Source organism: Elephantulus edwardii, unplaced genomic scaffold (assembly GCF_000299155.1).
Source record: "Elephantulus edwardii isolate Elephantulus edwardi_28Jun2011 unplaced genomic scaffold, EleEdw1.0 scaffold00174, whole genome shotgun sequence".
NCBI lineage: Eukaryota > Metazoa > Chordata > Mammalia > Macroscelidea > Macroscelididae > Elephantulus > Elephantulus edwardii.
In genome coordinates, this window is record NW_006399924.1 from 3,550,173 (window position 1) to 3,569,985 (window position 19,813).

A 19,813-nucleotide genomic window follows, 5' to 3' on the forward strand; every position below is an offset into this window, starting at 1 on the left:
AATAATATAGAATTTTTAAAAATTAAAAAAAAACCCAACTGGCTTTTTATTGCAAATTTCAAAATTCCAGGATAATGTGCCTTAAGATGGCCATCTTTTTGTTCCTTCTTAAATTTACTATGAACTATTTCAGACATGAAAGAGGCTATAAAAATAATAATAGTATAGTTATATTTATCAATATAGTTGAAAGCCATTGTAAAATTAATGTATCACATGTATGACTCTTTTTATATTCATTGATGGTTATTTAGACCTTGTTAATGTGGAAACTACATTTTGGTGACTTAATGGAGAAGTTGTACTGCCAGCCCAAAGGCATGCAGTTCAAATCCACCCATGGGAAAAAAATGACCAGTCTCCTTCCTTGTGATTTATTGCCTCTGAAAACCTGTTAGTTATGTTGGTTCCAACACAGTGGTACTTAATCACAACAACAACAACAACAACAATATAGAAGCTAATGTCCTTCAGTTAGGATTCATTTTCCTGTAATATTTCTTTGCTGATTTCCTTATCTCAGTTTTTATTAGGTTTTGTTGTTGTTGTTTATGAATTGGATTATAAATTTTCTTAGTTTTCTCTTGTACAATGTCTTTATTTATATTCTAGCCCTCATTCCTGGGGGGAATTTAACTATCTTCTGTTGGATTTGTTTAAGCTTTTTAATATTTTAAATTGAAGAGTTCTTATTTTAAAAATACTGTTTTTCTCATGAATGCATAGTCTCTTTTGTTTCTCTGATACTATTTTTTTTTCATTTCTTTTTATTCTTTCAGTTGTCTTTATTTCACTGAAGTTTTTATTTTAATCTTATTTATGTCCGCTGTTTTCTTCAAATGCCTGATAGTTTGTTCCTATTTAAACATGAGTCAGTACCAAACTCACTAGAAACTCTACGAACTCATAGTTGTAGTTTATCATGTGATAACTGGATTGGGATTTGCTCATGTCATTGGCAGAAAAACTCCAGTTATAAACATTTAGAGATCTTTTCACTGAGACTATAAATTTCTACAGTTTAGAATTTAACACCTGTTCCCCCCTCCAGTGTTACCGAGTTATACTCTTGTTTGATATTATTCTCAGCATTCAATTGTGGAAAGGGCTATTTAATTTTATTGGAGATATATGGAATTTTATTTCAGTGTCTTGTTTTAAGTGTGATAACTCTATACATGTGTCTTATTTCTTTGTGTTTATAATCTTTGTGGCTCACTCCACAAACATAGGATATAAACTAGAAGTAACAGGGTGAGGAGATTGAAAATTCGGAGTGGTCTGACTGATATTTCTGCAGATATTAAACTCATATCCTTTGTTTCCATTTAAGTGTTTTATTCCTCACCTTCTGTGTTGCTTAGCTTTTTTTTATGGTTCTGGACCCATCTCCTGTGATACTTACTCAGCCCTTCTATGCTTTTATAGGGGAGATCGAGTGGCCTAGTGATAAGGAGCTATTAGCTTTTCCACAGGAGAAAGATGGTCAATCTTCTGTATGATTTACCTGCCTCTGAACCACCCCCTGGAGAGTCCATATGGGTTGGTTCCAACTTGACTGTACATAACAGCAACAACAATGGCTCAGTAGCACAAACAGGAGTGCCTGGGTGGTGGAAATAGTTAACGTGCTTGGATGCTAATGGAAAAGTTAGAGTTTTGAATACAATCAAGACTGAGAGGAAGAAAGGCCTGGTAACTGATTTCTGAAAAAGAAACCATTGAAAACACTGTGGAGCACAGGTCTACCATGATACATAGACGTGAGTGAGCATTAACTGGATAGCAACTAGTTTGATTTTTTTTTTTTAATTAAGTATTAAATTTTAAGGTTTGTACATGTACACGTATTAGTTAGTATGGGCAAAGGACTGGCATGTGCTGGTTAGCTTCAGTCTGAAACTATCATTAAAGCAAGCAGAATAGATGGAAATACTTAGATTGGCTGAAACCTGTCAGAAAGACTATATTTGGAGGAAGAAATGTATGGTTATGCTGTCAAAATCTTAAGGCTACAATGCAGTAGTTGTGGTTGTTGTTCATGATGTTGTTATTATGTGCTGTCGAGTGACTCATAGCTAACCATCTAGCAGGTCTTCGGAGGCAGTTAATTGCATTAGAAGAGATTGCCCATCCTCTCGAGCAGCTGGTAGACTCAAACCACATGCCTTTCTGATTGCAGCACAGCTTCTTAACCACTAGGTTACCAGAGTTCCCCAAAGGGATGGTGATAGCTAAATGGCTCAACTACTGGATGGTAAAATAGTTGGCCCCACCACTATGTGTTAGTGAAAAGACCTGAAACAGTAAGAGGCCAAATGACATTAAAGCAGTGTTTCCTGTTCATGGGTAGGAAGATTCAACATTGACGTGTAAGGCATCACACTCATGATCTCAAAACCTACCTCACAGCTTTAGCAACTAAAGTATGCAGTAGACGGGCCAGTGTAAAATTTTTAGTGAGGAACTTTATATTGAGAGCATTAGTTATAGGAAGAAGACTTCAGAGAAGGAAGTTTTTCATTACGGTAGTTATTTCTTTTTATGAGACAGACTGTAGAAGAGATTAGATAATATGATACTGCAAGGTCTGAGAATCTTAAAATAGAGGACATGACAGTTAAAACCCAGGTGGAAAAACTAACTTTGAACTAGAGGAGAGTACAACTTTGAAATGTTGTTGCTGCTGTTGTTACTGTGTACTTTAGAGATGGAACTGACTCATAGCTGACTTCAAGGGTTTTTCAGAGGTTCTTATTCACAGGAGAGGTTACCCATCTTTCTCCCTACAAGCAGCTGGTGGATTTAAACCAAATACCTTTGGGTTGGCAGTTTAACTCCTTACCCTAAGCCACAAGAGCTCCCTTCTTTGAAATGAGAGGAAACAATTTATATAGAAATTGATGTGAGTACAAAGAAGTGAAATATTGAGAGAACTCAGACCTGATTCACATTCTTTTTCTTAGAGAAAATAGAAGCTGTATGGTATAGGAAAATTTGGTTGCCTAGTGGGTAGGGAGTTGTGCTTCTAATTCTAAGGTGGTGCCCTTCTAGGGTTCAGATCCACCTGGAGCTTCATGAGAGAAAGATGAGCAGTCTCCTCCCATCCCATTTAGTCTTTGAAAACTCACAGGAGAATCAGCAGTGAGTCAGTTATGACTTGATGGCAGTGAGTTTGAGTTAATGTAAAGAAATATGAAGAAAGAGTGACTTTGTGTTATTGGAAAGCAACTGAATAAGGTATTCAGGAAGTTGCCAAGTGGCATTGATACTTCAGCAGAAAGGGAATTAATGATTCTTGGTGATACCAAGTTACAGTTTAGTTAGTTTTTCTTGCTTTTCCTCCTCCCCTCTCCTAGTAGTATGCAGCAATGTAAGTAATAAGAAGATGTATGATGGATGATTAAAATGTTTTGGGATAGTGTATGAGAAATGGGCTTTAGGCTGAATATACAAAAATGTAAAAGCATGAGGGGAGGAATAATATAGGCAAAGATAGGTTTAGTGTAAGTAAAGGAATGAAAGTGTGGAGATTGTGGTTTTCTAGGAAGATTTCCAGCTAGTCTAATTTACCTGGCTTTCCAGATAGGCCTGAGTGTTGCAGGTTTTAAAAACCTTGTTATTAGATGTCTTCGAGTTGAGTATGACTCATGGAAATCCTATGAACAAAGAGCTGAACCATATTCTTTCCTGCACCATCCTCACATTTACTGACACACACGAGCCCATTGCAGCAGTCACCATGTCAGTCCACCTGGTTGAGGGGCTTCCTATTTCACTGACCTCCACTCTTCCCAGCTTGATGTTTCTTTCTAAGGAATAGCCCTTCCTAGCAACATGCCCAAAGTATGTAAGGCGAAGCCTAGTCATTCTATATTCCAAAGAGTGTTCCAGATGCACCTTCTCCAAGACCTGTCTGTTTGTTCTTTTGACCATTTGCTTTTCTTTATATACAGATGAAGATAAACATATTGGCCTGAGGAGAATTATGAGATAATCAGAGTTTACTATCTTTCATGGCCTTAGCACACCCTCATTTTTCTTCTTTTGCTCTCCCTGCCCCTGTTTTAAAGTTAACTTTTCTCTTTCCAGTTAGGAAGAATGCTTTATACTTATTTGTCTCACAAATTAACTATCCTAGGTATTTGCATTTTTAATTTGTCTTGTATTTAAGTTCCATGCTATTAAAGATGGCAATATTTAATTAGATAAACTCCTGGAGAGGATTAAACCAGGCTGCTCCTTGGAGGCAAGGATTCTGGGCCTTCGTCTGACATACTTTGGACATGTTGTAAGGAAGGAGAGGTCCTTGAAGACGGACATCATGCTTGGTAGGTTAGAGGGACAGCACAGAAGGGGAAGGCCCTCTATGAGGTGGATTGATTCAGTGACTGGGGTAATCGGGATGGGTGTGTCAGAGGCAATGCGATTGGCAGAGGATAGAGCAGGGTTTAGGGCTGTTGTACATAGGTTCGCTATGAGTCGCAAGTGACTTGACGGCACATAACAACAACAACAAACAGTGTCAAATTAAATAATCTTTCTCACTTTATGTGCAGAATATTAGGTAAGTTAATTCTTTCAAATTTAAGAGTAGTGTAATTGGAAAGTTAGCAGCCTAAGTAAACCAAAATCTCACTAAAGCTTAACGATCTTGTTGATGTTGTCATATGCCATTGAGCTGAAACTGACTCATAGCTGATCTTCCAGCAGGTTTTTAGAGCCTGTGAACTGTACCAGAGGAGATTGCCCTCTGGAGCAGCAGGTGTATTCATACTGCCTGCCTTTGGCTTGGCAGTGCAGCTTCTTACCCTGTAGGCCACCAGAACTCCCTAGCAATTATACTACTAGCATTCTTCCAAAGAACTAAGAATTCTTACAAACACACACATTTATTGCAATATTGTTTCCAATAACAAAAAATTGGAAACAGACTAAGTATTCATCAGTATATCACTAGCTAAAGAAACTATGGCACATTCACATAATGGAGTATTATATTTCACTAAATAATGATCAAGAATTTGTGAAATACTACACAGTATAGATGAATCGAGAACAAATTCTTCTGAGTGAAATAAATCACTCACACATACACACACAATTAAGGTTTAAGACCACTATAAGAAAAAGTTAAAGCTTTACACAAATCAATCTTGGAGGGGTAACAGGCATCAGAAGGATAGGAGAAGGAATAAATACAAATAGGCTAGTTGAGTAAAGGGAAAGGAAGTGTACGATAGAGACAGATTATAGTGTGTAGTTAATTACATTAATCAGTGGCAGTGAATTTTATTAAATAAAATGTCTATGAATGATTGTATAAAAAACTAATAGGGCATTTAGACCACGCGAATAAATTACAAAATACAAGGGTGACACATTAGACATTTCCATTAGAAAGGAGAGAAATTGAAGGAGATACAAAAGGATAGATGCCAAGCAAGTCAGATAACCAGCAGAACAGTTTACAGTAGACCTCCAGCCTTAAAATAATCCTCTTTTCTCAGACCATCTAGGCAATGGTTTCTGTGCATTGGCCATATCCTCTTGTGTTCAGACTGGAGATGCCATAAGTCTGGGCTTCAGCTCTGCCTTCTAGGCTTTAACAGTACATCTGCTCCCTGACCTTTGTGAGGTTCAGTTCTCTAGCACAGTGGTAACCCTAGCTCCTCCATTCTAGCAGCCCCCATTTTTCTGCCCCTTTGGGCATGGCAGCCTCATTGTTTTGGGCAGAGACCCTATCCAAAGGATAGTATCACACAGTCTGGAACCAAATTGGCAAAGATCTGTGACTCTACCCTTAGAGACCCTAGAAAGCTTAGTCTCATACTTTGAAACTCCAGTGGTTACAGCTTTCTTATCCTTTCAGATGGAAGTAATTCTGCTTCCAATACTCCTTAGTCTCTCAAGAAGGCCAACCCAGACTCTATCCTGTTCTGGCAACTATGGCAGAGTTCTTTAGCTCTGCCAGTGAATGCCTTATAGGCATTGCACTCTACCAGTAAGCATCTACTCAAAGACATCCAGCTTTCAAACTCAGTGGAGCTCCAAGCCCAGCTCCACAGACAAGTGCTGGTAAGACTTCTTCCAGGAAGCTTCTTGCCTAAAGGCATTCAGCCCTCTCACTCCAGGGGTCAGTCTTCATCTCTGCACAGATTGCAGGTCTCCTAATTTCGTTGCTGCAGTTTGTCTTCTGTTGCTTCTTGTTTGTGCTTTCTATGGTGCTGCAATTCTCCCTTCTTTCCTTCTCTGCATTCATCAGAATTGCCTTTGTCGTCTGTAATTCCACATATAGACTTGTCAAGGCAGTATTTAGACTCTGTTCATTATCCAGTTCCAAAGCCATGTCCCATATTACAGCTGTTAGGGCAGCTTTCCACTTTCATGGTACCAAATTCTTAGTTATTTAATGCTGCTATAACAGACATACCAGATGTAGATGGCTTTAACAAACAAATTTATTCTTTTATAGTTTAGGAAATTAGAAGTCCAAATACAGGATGCCAGCTGTAGGGGAATGCCTCTCCTCCCAGCCACCGTCAGTTGTGGAGGAAGGTCTTTATTGTTTACTTCAGCATCTGTAGGTTCAGCATTGCCTGGAGACCTCCATATGTCCTGGACTTTTTCATTATTGAGGAGCTGCTTTGTCTTCCACAGGGCCCAAAAACATGTATTCTTGGTGGATATTTCTTGGTAGTGTTAAGCCTCCACCACCCCCTATAGATTAAAAGACATTTTTGGGGTTTTTTGTGTGTGTGTGTGTTTAAAGGAATTTCTGATAATTGAATGTAGGTGGAGAGAGGTATTTAGAGGATCCTGATAATGGCTTAATCTGTAGAGAGTTGCACTGTTTACCTAAAAGTGACACCTCTCTGGCAGTTCAAATTCCCAAGTGACTCAACAGAAAAAAATATAAGCAATCTCCTCCCATGAGATTTATAGCTTCTCAAAAACCCAGGACCATAAACTGTGCGTAGATTTGAACTCAACACCAATGAACTTTGAATATTGTTACCTACGAAAGTGCTTCCTGTAACTGGTACTACTGAATGTTAAGTCCGTTTTAGTTGTTTTAGGGTAATTTGATCAGACAGATTATAATAGTACTTAGAAAAGCTTCCTATCTTTCCTCTTCCTATATCCCATGATGATCCTTTTTCTGATGCTACCTCACATGGTTTTTTGTAGGGTGATCATGCAAAAAGTAATTCATACAAGTAATGCTAGATAATTATGTCCAGAGTGGTTGTTGCTTAAGAATCACCTAAGATAGAGGAAAGATTTCTAAGGAATTAAGAACCCTCCTTGATTTGAGGATGCAATATTATAAGATCCTCTTTAACCCCTCTGTGTGTATATATAGACATACACCCAGGTGATGTTAAATTGAAAAAACAAAACACAAAACTACAGAAAAGTAGATCAATTCTAAAAATGCTGCTGAAGAACAAATAGTGAAGAATTGTGTGAGAAATACTGGATCACATTTATTAAATAAGTGACAACAAATTATTTAAACTTTTGTATACTAGCTGGAAAACATGGACTTGGTGACAGAAATGAAGCACTGGAGATAGAATGATCGAGTTTTACACAATCAATGACTTATTCATTGCAAATACGTTTTTTAAGAGACATAAAGGCAGGTTATACACATGGATTTCACCTGATGGTATGCATAGGAATCAGATCGATTACATCTGTGGAAATAACCGCTGGAGAAGCTCACTATCAGTTGTGAAAACTAGGCCAGGTGTTGATTGTGGAACAGACCACCAACTACTCATATGTGAATTCAAGCTGAAGCTAAGGAAAACAAAATCAAATCCACAGGAACCAAAATATGACCTTGAGTCTATGGCACCTGAATTTTAGAACCATCTCAGAAACAGGTGTGAGGCCTTGAACACTAATGATCGAAGACCAGATGAGTTGTGGGAGGATATCAAGAGTATCATCTAGGAAGATTGCAGAAGGCCATTACAAAGACAGAGGAGGAAGAAAAGACCAGAATAGATGTCAAGAAGAGACTCTGGATATTGCACTAGAGCAAGCCAAAGCAGAGGGAAGAATTCAAGATATTAAAGAGCAGAACAGTAGATTTAAAAAGGCAGCATGGGATGACAGAGTAAAATATACGATGAAATGTGCAAGAGCTCAAAAGGGCTGAACTCGCTCAGCATTTCTTAAGCTCAAGGAACTGAAGAACAAATTCAAACCTTGAGTTGCTATACTTAAGGATGCTTTGGGCAGAATATGTAATGTTCCAGGAAGTATTATAAGAAGATGGAAAGGGTCACTGTACCAAAAGGAATTGGCAGACACAGAAGAATTTCATGAAACAAGATATGAGCAAGAGCCTATGGTGATGAAGGAAGAAGTTCAAGCTGTTTTGAAGGAATTTGCAAAAAAAAAAAAGCCTCCAGGAATTGATGGTATACCGCTTGACGTAATTAACAGAAGCTGCCCTAGATGTGTTCGCCAAGTTGTGTCAAGAAATCTGGAGGACAACCACTTGGCCACCTGACTGGAAGAGATCTATATTTCCCATTCCAAAGAAAGGTGATCCAACAGAGTGTGGAAATTATCGAACAATATCATTGATATCACTTGCAAGCAAGATTCTGCTGAAGATTATCCAAAAATGACTAGAACAGTACATCAACCGAGAACTGTCAGAGTGCAGGTTGGGTTTGGAAGGGGTTGTGGTACTAGGGATATTGTAGTTAATGTTAGATAAATCTTGGCTGAAAGCAAGGAGTACCAGAGGAATGTCTGTGTTTCATTGATTATGCAAAGGAGTTTGACTGTGTGGATCACAACAAACTGTGGCTGACTCTTAAGAATGGGAATCCCAGAACACTTGATATGCGAAACCTATACTTGGACTGGGAGGCAGTTATCAGAGCAGAGCAAGGAGACACTGCATGGTTCAAATTTGGGAAGAGCTTATGCCAGGGATAGGTCCTATCTCCATACCTTTTCAACCTGTGTGCAGAACAGATTATCTGGGAGGCTGGGCTGTAAGAGAAAAGTGTGGCATCAGGATTGGAGGAAGATTCATCAACAATCTGCATTATGCAGATGATACACCCTGCTTGCTGAAACTGAGGAGGACCCGAAGCACTTGCTGCAGAGGGTCAAGGACTGTAGTTTTCAATATGGATTGAGGCTCAGTATCAAGAAGACAAAGATTCTCACCACTGGACCAATTGGCAGCATCAGGATGGATGGTGAAGAGATTGAGACTGTTCACAGCTTTAGTTTGCTTGGCTCCACAATCAACACTCTTGACACCAGCAGCCAGGAAATTAAAAGACACATTGCGTTGGGAATGTCTGCTGTTAGGGACCTCCCCAAAGTACTGAAGAGCAGTGGTGTCACTCTGGAGACTAAGGTGCATTTGATACAGGCCATGGTTTTTGCAGTCATTTCCTGTGCGTCAGAGAGCTTGACAGTGACTACGGATGATAGAAGGAGAATTGATGCCTTGGAGCTATGGTGTTGGAGAACAGTATTGAATATACCATGGACTGCTAAGAAAATAGGTTCATCCTGGAGAGGTTTAAACGAGGCTGCTCCTTGGAGGCGAGGATTCTGAGGCTTAGTCTGACATACTTTGGACATGTTGCAAGAAGGGACCAGTCCCTTGGAGAAGGATGTCATGCTTGGGATGGTGGAGGGACAGCATAGGAGAGGAAGACCCTCTTTGAGGTTGATTGATTCAGTGACTGGGGCAATTGGGTAAGGTGTATCAGAGACAGTGAGATTGGCACAGGATAGAGCAGGGTTTAGGGCTGTTGTACATAGGGTTGCTGTGAGTTGCAGGCGACTCGACGGCACATAACAACAATAGGAACCTACCTTATAAAGGTACAAGTCTATGAATTCAATCTGAATCTTAAGTGTGGTAGAAAATGATGGGTCAAAACTGTTTTTAGGTGAAAATTCTAGTTAGAGTACAGTATTTTTAGTTTTGACATCTGTGCACATATTCTGTCTTATACACTTGAGAAACACTTATTCTAAACTGGATATACGAGTATAAAACAACATACCTGAAATGACTAGAGAAATCATCAGATTGTATGAAATGAATTTGTAGATACTGTTTGAATGCTAGGTAAGCTGTTTGCGGCTACAGATTTGTACAGGATATACCTGAATTCAATAGTTGATATAAATAAAATGTGTGTTCATTGATAACATTAGACTTCAGAAAAGGGAAAGAGTGGAAGAGCAGGAGCGTCTGGGATAAAAGAATACTTGAACTTTAAAAGAGGATAATTTAGATTGACAGAAAATGGGATATTCGTAGGGTGAAGTTCCAAGAGATGTCACTGGTATTAAGTTGGGTAAAGAACAAGATGTCCCTGCTGGGGAAGAGGGGCCTATCTTTTCATGAACTAAATGGGAGAGTGAATTTGGTTAAATGGGCTAAGTTGATCTGTTGCTTTGACTTTGTCAGCCTGATGTTTGGTGTCATATGAGAACTTTCAAGCTAAAAAGATTAAAAAAAGAGAGATTCATCTATGTCTTTATTTTTTCCCCTTGTCCTGTCAGTTTCACCATTAATAATGTATTTAAATTTTTCCATCCAAAATATTGTTATAAAGTTTGTACAAAGTTCAGAAGCCATCATTCAGAGTAAATTTTAAGTATTTGCTAATGTTTCTATTATTTCTTTGAGGTATGGGATCTTTAGGTTAAGTTATACACTGCAATGTCTATATTTTAGCACTGTGTTAATCTGTTTGCCAGTGTGGTTTGATACTATATATATATATATATATAATTTTTTTTTTACTTTATCCGTAGTATTCTTAGTATATAACAGAAATAGCAACATTGGAAATAATACCCTGTTTTTATCTCTTTAATTATAGTTTATTTCAGACCTCTCTTCCTCCTCTTTCCTTTTTCAGGTCAACAGGACATACTGCTGTGGCACCTACCGAGCAGGTCCTATGCGACAGATAAGTCTTGTTGGAGCAGTTGATGAAGAAGTTGGTGATTATTTCCCAGAGTTTCTTGATATGTTAGAAGAGTCACCATTTCTAAAAGTGAGTGTTGTTATTGTTAAAGTTCTGATCATTAAGAGGATACTAGGATACTTTTTCATGAAAGATTTTGATTAGGCTTATCTATTAGAATTAAATTATGTCTGCTGTTTTGGATGCAAATTGTGTATAAAATATTTATATAAAAGACTTAACCTCACTTAATAATTTTTGTTTTATAAATCACTGTATAAAGAAGCCTTTATGATACACAGCTTCATAGAGCTTTTTTTTTTTTGTAGGGGAGCATAACTTGTATAAATCATAAGAAAAAGAATTTTTAAATGTGACTAATTCGTCTCATTTTTAGATGACTTTGCCCTGGGGTACACTTTCCAGCCTTCGACTCCAGTGTAGGTCCCAGAGTGATGATGGGCCTATAATGTGGGTGAGGCCAGGAGAGCAGATGATCCCTACAGCAGATATGCCAAAGTCACCCTTCAAAAGACGAAGGTAAGCAAAAGCACTTTTTAAAAAAAATATTCTTTTTCTTTGTTGAACGTTTTTTCCCCTCCCCTCCTCCTCCCTCAACTCCCAAGGTACTCCTTGTTCTGGATTGTTGTCATACATATAATGCCTAATCATATATTCCTTTTGGACAGTTTTTCCGTCACTTGTTCTAATTATCTTTCCACTCTTTTCCCATTCTCTCCCCAGTATCCCCATATCTGTCCTGTTTTATACGAGCAGTGTTATGCTGTGTTTGTCCTTTTGTGACTGAGATAATTCACTCAGCATAATGTCCTCCCGGCTCCCCCATGTTGTGTAATGTTTTATGAGCTCATTGTTCTTCAGTGTTGTGTTATACATCATGTGAATGTACCATAGGTTTTCTATCCATTTGTTTGTTGATGGCCATTTAGGTTCCTGTCATCTCTTTGCTATTGTGAATAATGCCGCAGTAAACATGTATGTACCAGGTGATGTTAAATTGTCTGTGTATACCTGTTAGAGTTGTGGCTCTTTTTTTTTAGGGTATATTCCCAGTAGTGGAGTTTCTGGGTCCAATGGAATTTCCTTTTCAGACTTAATCAGAAGAACCAGAATGCGTTCCATAGTGGCTGTACCATTTTACATTCCCACCAGTAGTGAGTAAGAGTTCCAATCTCTCTACCACCTTGCCAGCATTTGTTGTTTGCTGCCCTCTTGCACTTTGCAATTGTTCTGGGATGAGATGATATCTAATAGTTGTTTGAATTTGCATCTCTCTGATAGCTAAGGATTTTGAACATTTCTTCATGTGTTTGTTTGCCATCTGAATGTCTTCTTTGGTGAAGTGTCTATTCATATCCTGTGTCTATTTTGTGATTGGATTGTTTACCTTTTTCATGTTGAGGGGCTGGAGTATTCTATAAATTTTAGATATAAATCCCTTGTCAGGTAAGTGATTGCTAAATATTTTTTTCCCGGTCTATGAGTTTCCTTTTTACCCTGTTGGAGGAATATATTTTTAATACGCATAGGGATTTGATTCTTAGATGATCCCATTCATCTATTTTATTATCTCCTGATTTTAGGTAAAAGCACATTTAAACAGTTAGTTTCTTATGAAAATGATTGTGACTTAAGAAGTGTTTTAAAACCATTTGTCTAGATTATTTTTAAGTCCCCAAGCTGAACTCAATTGCAGTTGAGTTTGTTTCAAAGTGACTTATAGGTCAGAGTAGAACTGTCCATAGGGTTTCCAAGGCTCTAATTGTTTTAGAAGGACTGACTCATCTTCCTCCCACTGTACCCTGAAGACTCCTAGATTATTTTAGGAACTCCCTAAATTAGTCATCTATTAGCCAATTCCTTAATCCATTTCACTCATTATCTAACAGTCTTCTTTAGAAGTTGTTAATTTTTTTCCCCCCCTCTCATCTTAAAACTTGAATTCTAACTGTCTCTAAGACAGAAGAACAAAATTCTCCTTTGGCTATAGCAGGACCTCTTTCTAAATGTATCTGCTAATCCTCTCTAGCAACATAGAATTCTGTTTCTAATCCATGGTTCTACACAGCTCTGTGTTTTAGCACTGTCTTTTTACTTGGAATGACAGCCTCTTCTCCCACTCTCCAACTGTTAAAGTTGATATATTTTCAGAATTTGGATTATCATCTCTCTTGGTAGAGCAGTGGTTAAACCTTCTGTTAGATTACTAGCTATTTCCTTCTGTCTACTCCCACACCCTTCTGTTCATTGATGATCTGATGATGTGTTTAATTTTCTATTAGATTTTGGGAGAATTCTGGTAGCATAGTGATAAAGAGTTGTGCTCCCAATCCAAAGGCATGCAGTTTGAATCCACAAGCTGCTCCATGGGAGAAAGTTGAGCATTCACCTCTGTGCGATTTACTGCCAGTGAAAACTTGTTAGAGGGTCAGCTGTGAGTTGCCTCTGACTTCATAGTCCTTAAAAACAGAATTTTTAAAAGAGGGATATGAATGGGTATTCTTGTCATTACAGAATTCCAGAGTGACGGCTGCATAGTGGAGTGGACTTGGGGGGAGGGATTGCATAACAATGAAAGTTTTTCTTTTCGAGAAGAGTGATTTGGGGGAGAGGGGGTGGGCAGGGAGAAAAGTACAACAGTGAATGACTGCAAACCCTATGTCTCTGTAAACTTTCATTTAAATTAATTAAAAAATGTAAAAAAACCCATATTTGATTTGAGCTTCTTGAGGACAGGGACTGCATCTTACTCATCTTTATCTTCATGGTACATCAGAAGTTTTTGTTTGCAGTGCTTGCTGAATGAAATCAAGAATGTAATCTATTATGCAGCATTTAAGCAATTCATATTTGGCTAACTTATTTTTTTAAAAAAATATAGAAAGCAAGTAGATTACCTCACTCTAGTGTGAAAATGTATCATTTGGTGAAGCAGAGAATGATTTCTGTTTGCTTAGGCTATGAAAGAGCAAGGAGCTCTCGGGGCATAGTGCTTAAGCTATCAACTGCTAACCAAAAGATTAGCAGTTTGTACCCAGCAGCCACTCTGCTTCACTGAAGATGATAGCCTTGGAAATCACATGGGGCAGTTTTATTTAGCTGATAGGGTTGCCATGAGCTGGGACCAATTAGGTGGTATTGGGTTTGGGTATGCAAAGAGCAACCCGGAGTAAGTCCAAAAAGTGAGTTTGAATGATTAGGCCTTAACCATACACGTCATATGAAAAAGCTAAGTGCTGAAATAAGCTTGAGTTCTTTACCAGAGCACCTCCCAGGCAGGCATCTTTCTGTCAGTGCTGCTATGGTGTTGAACAGGTTTCTCTAGCAGAGAGCTTCCTCACTAACATGGACTCACATCAAAGTCTCATAACCTACTTCCAAAAACTAAGCCGTGAAAACCCTTTGTAATGCATATGGCTGATCCATGACTTGTTATGAAGATGAGGCAGGACTGGTCACCATTTTGTTCCTTTGTGCATGGAATTGTCATCATGAATCAAGGGCAGCTAACAAAAGCAACACTTGAGATAAAAATGTGACAGTTCTTTGTAAACAATGATATAAATAAAACAGTGGTCACAGTAAATTGTGAGGTCAGTGCAGGACCAGTCAGTGTTTTGTTTTGTTGTACATGGGCTTGCTCTGAATTGGAACCAGGTTGATGGTACCTCACATCAGTGACATGAATGCAAGATGGTGGCTTGGTAAAACCTGGCAGTAAATTGGACTTCCTGCACAGTGCTAAAACCATCTGTGAATGACATTTAACCCTTTCTTCCCTCCCCCCCCTTATTAAAGTTTTCCTTCATTATTTTAATTTGGTTTCAGTGTTTTGGCTTTGTTTTCTGGTTTTTCCCTTTTGTAACACATTTTTATTTATATTTAATCAAAGCTATTGTGAATTTTTTCTTTTATCAACGGCTTAGAAAGGTCTTACTTTCTCTGGCATTATAAAATACTCACATACATTGTCTTTTAGTACATTTGTGAATTAAAATATAACCTATTTGGAATTAGTTTTCATGTATATATATAAGTAGATACCCCTACCCCCCACAACCAAGGAGTTAACCAACAGTACCAACATAATTTATTTAATAAACTGTCATTTCACTACTAGTCTGACACCCATTGAATTTTATTTCCCTTGAGATTACATATTCTCCAGTGAAGTGTTCGGACGTACTTTGAAGTAGAGTGAAATCTGAAATAGTTTAATGAGTGAATCAGAATTTAAACACTGGTTTCATCATCTTTTGTGAATGCAAGCTGCTGTAGATGAATCTGGTAAGGTCCGCCTGAGAAGTTGTTCATTTCTTGGGAATCCTGTTAATAAAGATGACTGTTTGGTTTATGAACTCTAAAGTTACTGATGTTTTAAATTAAATACACACACAAGGTTTTTAAAAACCACAATAATAGGTCTTGTAAAGAAAAATGTGTCCTACACAAAGAAACACATTTTTACTAGAGACAACGATTTCTAATTTTTAATGCCATCTTTTTAAAGATTTGACAGTAGTTTGGTTTCTTGATGTGATAGGTCAAGATTTCGTCTTTCTACTTGTTGTGTGTTGCCACACAAAAGAAGAGGTTACAGAATGTTGAAGTTCTTTTAGTTGGTGGTTTCCCCCCCTCCCCCCCCTTATATTCCTTCTAGGGAGATCTGGTGACTTAGTGGTAAGAGCTGTGCTGCAAGCCTAGACAACGCAGTACAAATCCACCAGCTGCTCTGTGGGGAGAAAGATTGGTAATCTCCTGTAGGGTCAACTTTGAATTTGTTGCAACTCAAAGGTACACAAGAAGAGCATTTCTTTACTTGATGGAGTACATAAACTTTTCTTAACCAGATTATTAGTGTTTTCTATCTTCTTACTCATTCTCTGAACTGCTTAACATCCATTCCTTCTAGTAATGATAGTACCCTGGCTTATCTCTTTGACTACTTTTAATTTTTGTACATGTTATTTTTTAATTTGTTCATTCTTGTACACTTATCTCTCTTCCCATCTCTCCCCATTCCTCCTTTTTTTAGAACTTTATTTTATTGTAATATTAACTAAACTTTACAGAAAAGTTGCATTTTCATTCATTCATTCACTGTTGCACATTTTTCTCCCTCCTCCCTTCCCCCCAGTTAATTTTTAAAAAATTTACAATTTTTTTCTTTTTTCTTTTGTTCACCTTTTCTTCTATGCCTTTCCTCCTCTCTTCCCCAGCTCACTGAGCAATGCACTCCTTGGACCAGATTGTTGTCATATGAATAATGCCTAATCATGTATTCCTTTTGGACAGTTCTTCCTCTCATGTGTTCTACAGTGTTTGTTATCTGTATACTTTTATCCTATTTCCCCACCCCATCCCATCAGTCTTTTTTTTTTGTCCTGTTTTATAACAATGGTGTTATACAGTTGTTTTGTGATTGAGATATTTAACTCAGCATAATGTTCCTGAGGCTCCCCATGTTGTGTAATGCTTTTCAGTGCTGCATAATATTCCATCGTGTGACTGAACCATAGTTTTTCTATTCATTTATTTGTTGTTAGACACTTGGATTACTTCCATCCCTTTGCTGTTGTGAATAATGCAGCAATAAATATGGGTGGTGTGCAAACATCTGTTTGAGTCATAGCTCTGATTTCAACAGTGGAATTGCTGGGTCAAATCATATGTCTATTTTCAACTTTCTGAGAAAATGCCAGATGGCTTTCCATAGTGGCGTACCATTTTACACTACTACCAGCAGTGAATAAAAGTTCCAGTTTCTCACAACTTTGCCGGCATTTGTTATTTGGATGACAGAGCTTTCTTAGGGCTTCTCCTTTTGTCTGCATTTGATCTGCTGGCAGCAGTCCCTTTATTTTCCTTTGCATTCGGTACTGTCGTCATATGCTCAAGTCTTTCTAGACTTGATTATACTGACTGCTGTATCATAACACTACTTAGGTATCTTTTCATGCTGTTTGTTCTTCTGCATCAGAATTGAACGGCTTATTTCACAGTTAACAAACCGGGACTTTCCATTCATTTGTTGTTACCTTCCCAGGTTTATTATCCTCTCTTGCTTGAACATATTCTAAACTAATTTTTTTTCCACAAATAATAATTTAATTTGTCATTATTAAAAGTTTGTATTTTTAGCAGATTCTTAAACTGGTGCCTCATAGCCATCAGCTCGTTCAACTTTAACAGTTGTCTCATCTCCACTAGCTTTTCCAGAGCTACCACTTTCGCCAAGAAACTCCATGAGTTTTTCCAATTCAAACTTCTTCAGCATTTTCACTTTTCTAACAAATGCATCATGGAGAGGATATATAGAGTGGCAAGCCTTTCCCAGTGCTGTCTGGAATCAGTACATTGACCACCTTTTTCTAGTAATTTGTCTGCACCTCCCGGGTCAGGATTTCCATCATTTTCTTCCAGATTTGGCGGACCTGTTTGTTTGTGCCGAGTATAAGAGGTCTTCCGAATCTGATTGTTATCTTTTTTTTTTTTTTTAAATCAACACAAAACTATACAAGCAAATAACAATCAGTAGTTTTGACATCAACATGAGCTTCAGTCATGGTCTGCCATTTTTTGATCATGGAGCACATTTTGTCATGAGTAAGATCCATGCCAAGGAAGTTGTTGAGGCAGTTTTTGTCTTGTACATCCTCAGTAATTAGTTTGAATTTTCTGAATGCACCCTCATCATTTTGCAAATCAGCAAGACACACTTCAGAAATACAACTCACTCTTGAGTCCATCAGATGCCGTTTTGGTTCCTTGAGTCTTTGTGACTAGTGTCTTCTTAGTATTTCTTATAGGGAACATAGCTGGTGCCTTTATATCATACCAATCTTTCTTAGAAAAGGGATCAACAACTTTCTTCTTGACTCCTTTTTTTTGGCTACCTTTTTATAAGGAGCTTGTTCTTGGCAACTGTCATGGTGGTGCCCAGAGAGTGAAAAGCTGAAGTAATTTTTTTTTTTTTAAAAAAAAGAGGCATATAAGAATTTGTACTGCCAAGGCAGAGGCACTGGTTTCAAATCCACCAGCTGCTCCACAGGAGACAAATGGCAGTCCTGTATGATATATACTGCCTGTGACAATCCATTGAAGGGTCAGTTATGGGTCGATTCTGAATCTGTGGTACATAACAACAACATAAATCGGCACATATCTGAAATTTTTTTCTGAAATGATGCATGGATTATAAGGAACTCTACTTTTGTTAAGACTATAGCCAACAACTGTCACTTGGGATTGCTGTTATGGTTGAATTTATGTGTGGCCCCTTTCATATATAGTGAAGTAGGTCTTTCTCATAAAGTGTTATGTGGCGTAAACACACTATTGAAAAGCAGGCTGTACCTCCTCTTACTTCATTTCCAGCAGCATTAGATAACTCAAAAGTTGTTTATAGAGGGAGCTCTGGCGGACTAGTGGCAAGAATCTGCAATGCAGTCCCAGAGGTACGCAGTTCAAATCCACCAGATGCTCAGCTGGAGAAGGAGGGTCAATCTCCTCCTGTACCAGTCAGATCCGATTTGACGGTACACACACACAAAAAAGAAATATGTTTTTAAAAAAAAGTTGTTTTGAGTCTTAATTAACTCCATGACACTGAACAGCATCAACGTCTGTGACTGATAGTTTGAGTCTGTTGTTGTTAGGTACCGTCGTGCCAACTATGATTCATAGCAACCTTATGAACAGTGTGTCTAAACCTTGCCCTATCCTGTGCCATCCTCATCGTCTCTGATGTATTTGAGGCCATTGTTCCAGTCATTATGTCAGTCCATCTTGTTCAGTAGTTTCCTCGTTTCTTGGCCCTTCCACCTTTCCAAGCATAATGTCTTTTTTTTGTCCAAGGATCAGCCCCCCCAACAACATGCCCAAAGTAGATGAGACAAAGTATCACCATCTTTATGTCTAAGGAGTACCTGATTGCACTTTGTCTAATACATATATGTTTGTGTATTTTGGCAGTCCATGGTTTATTCAGTACTCTTCTCCAGCACCACAAAGGCATTGATACTTCTTCTGTCATCCTTAGTCATTGTCCAACTTCCAGATACATAGGAAGTAATTGAAAAGACTATGGCTTAAATAGGGAGCTCTGGTGCCAAGTGACAAGAAACTGCTGCAATCCTGAAGACATGCAGTTTGAGGCCACCAGCTGCTCCATGAGAGAAAGATGAACAGTCTCCTCCTATGGGTCTAACTGCCTCTGTAAAACCTCCAGAGGGTCAGCTATGGGTCAGTTCTGACTCTTCAGTACACAACAACAACTTGGCTTAAATAGGTGCCTTAAAGACCTAAGTCTTTAAACTGATGTTGCTATTCCTCAGTACCTTACTTTAAAGAAGTCTCTTGACAGTCTCTTTTTTCCAACAGAGTATCTGATTTCTTCACTAGTGTTGATTGTAGATCTAAGTAAGATGAAGTTGTTAACAATTTCAGTCTTATCTCTATTTATCATCATATTACCTATTAACCTAGTGGTGAAGATTTTTATCATGATTTTGTAATGCATTCCGTAATGAAGGCTGAGATGTCATCCATATTGAAGGCTATAATTTCAGGCTATCCTCACTTGCAGCAAGCAAGGTGGAGTCATCCACATAACAAAGATGGTTGCTTGAGTCTTCCTCTGATTTTGATGCCATACTCTTCTTCATAAAGTCCAGTTTCTGTATATTGACTGAATATGTATATGATGTATGGAGAAAGGATACAGTCCTCACCTATACCTTTTGCGATTTTAAGCCATATGTATACCCTTGCACTCTTTAGACAACTTCTTGGTCTTGGGTAAGTTTTTTTTTTTT

At 38.1% G+C, this 19,813-nt stretch overlaps 1 protein-coding gene across 1 annotated transcript in view; it reads left to right on the forward strand.

Moving 5' to 3' along the window:
• RSBN1 (round spermatid basic protein 1) overlaps positions 1-19,813 on the forward strand; it is a 69,722-nt gene that overhangs the window by 32,445 nt on the left and 17,464 nt on the right. The window contains exons 3-4 of the mRNA XM_006895702.1: positions 10,929-11,066; positions 11,374-11,516. Of these exons, the coding sequence (XP_006895764.1) occupies positions 10,929-11,066; positions 11,374-11,516 (281 nt within the window). The remainder of the gene's footprint in view (positions 1-10,928; positions 11,067-11,373; positions 11,517-19,813) is intronic.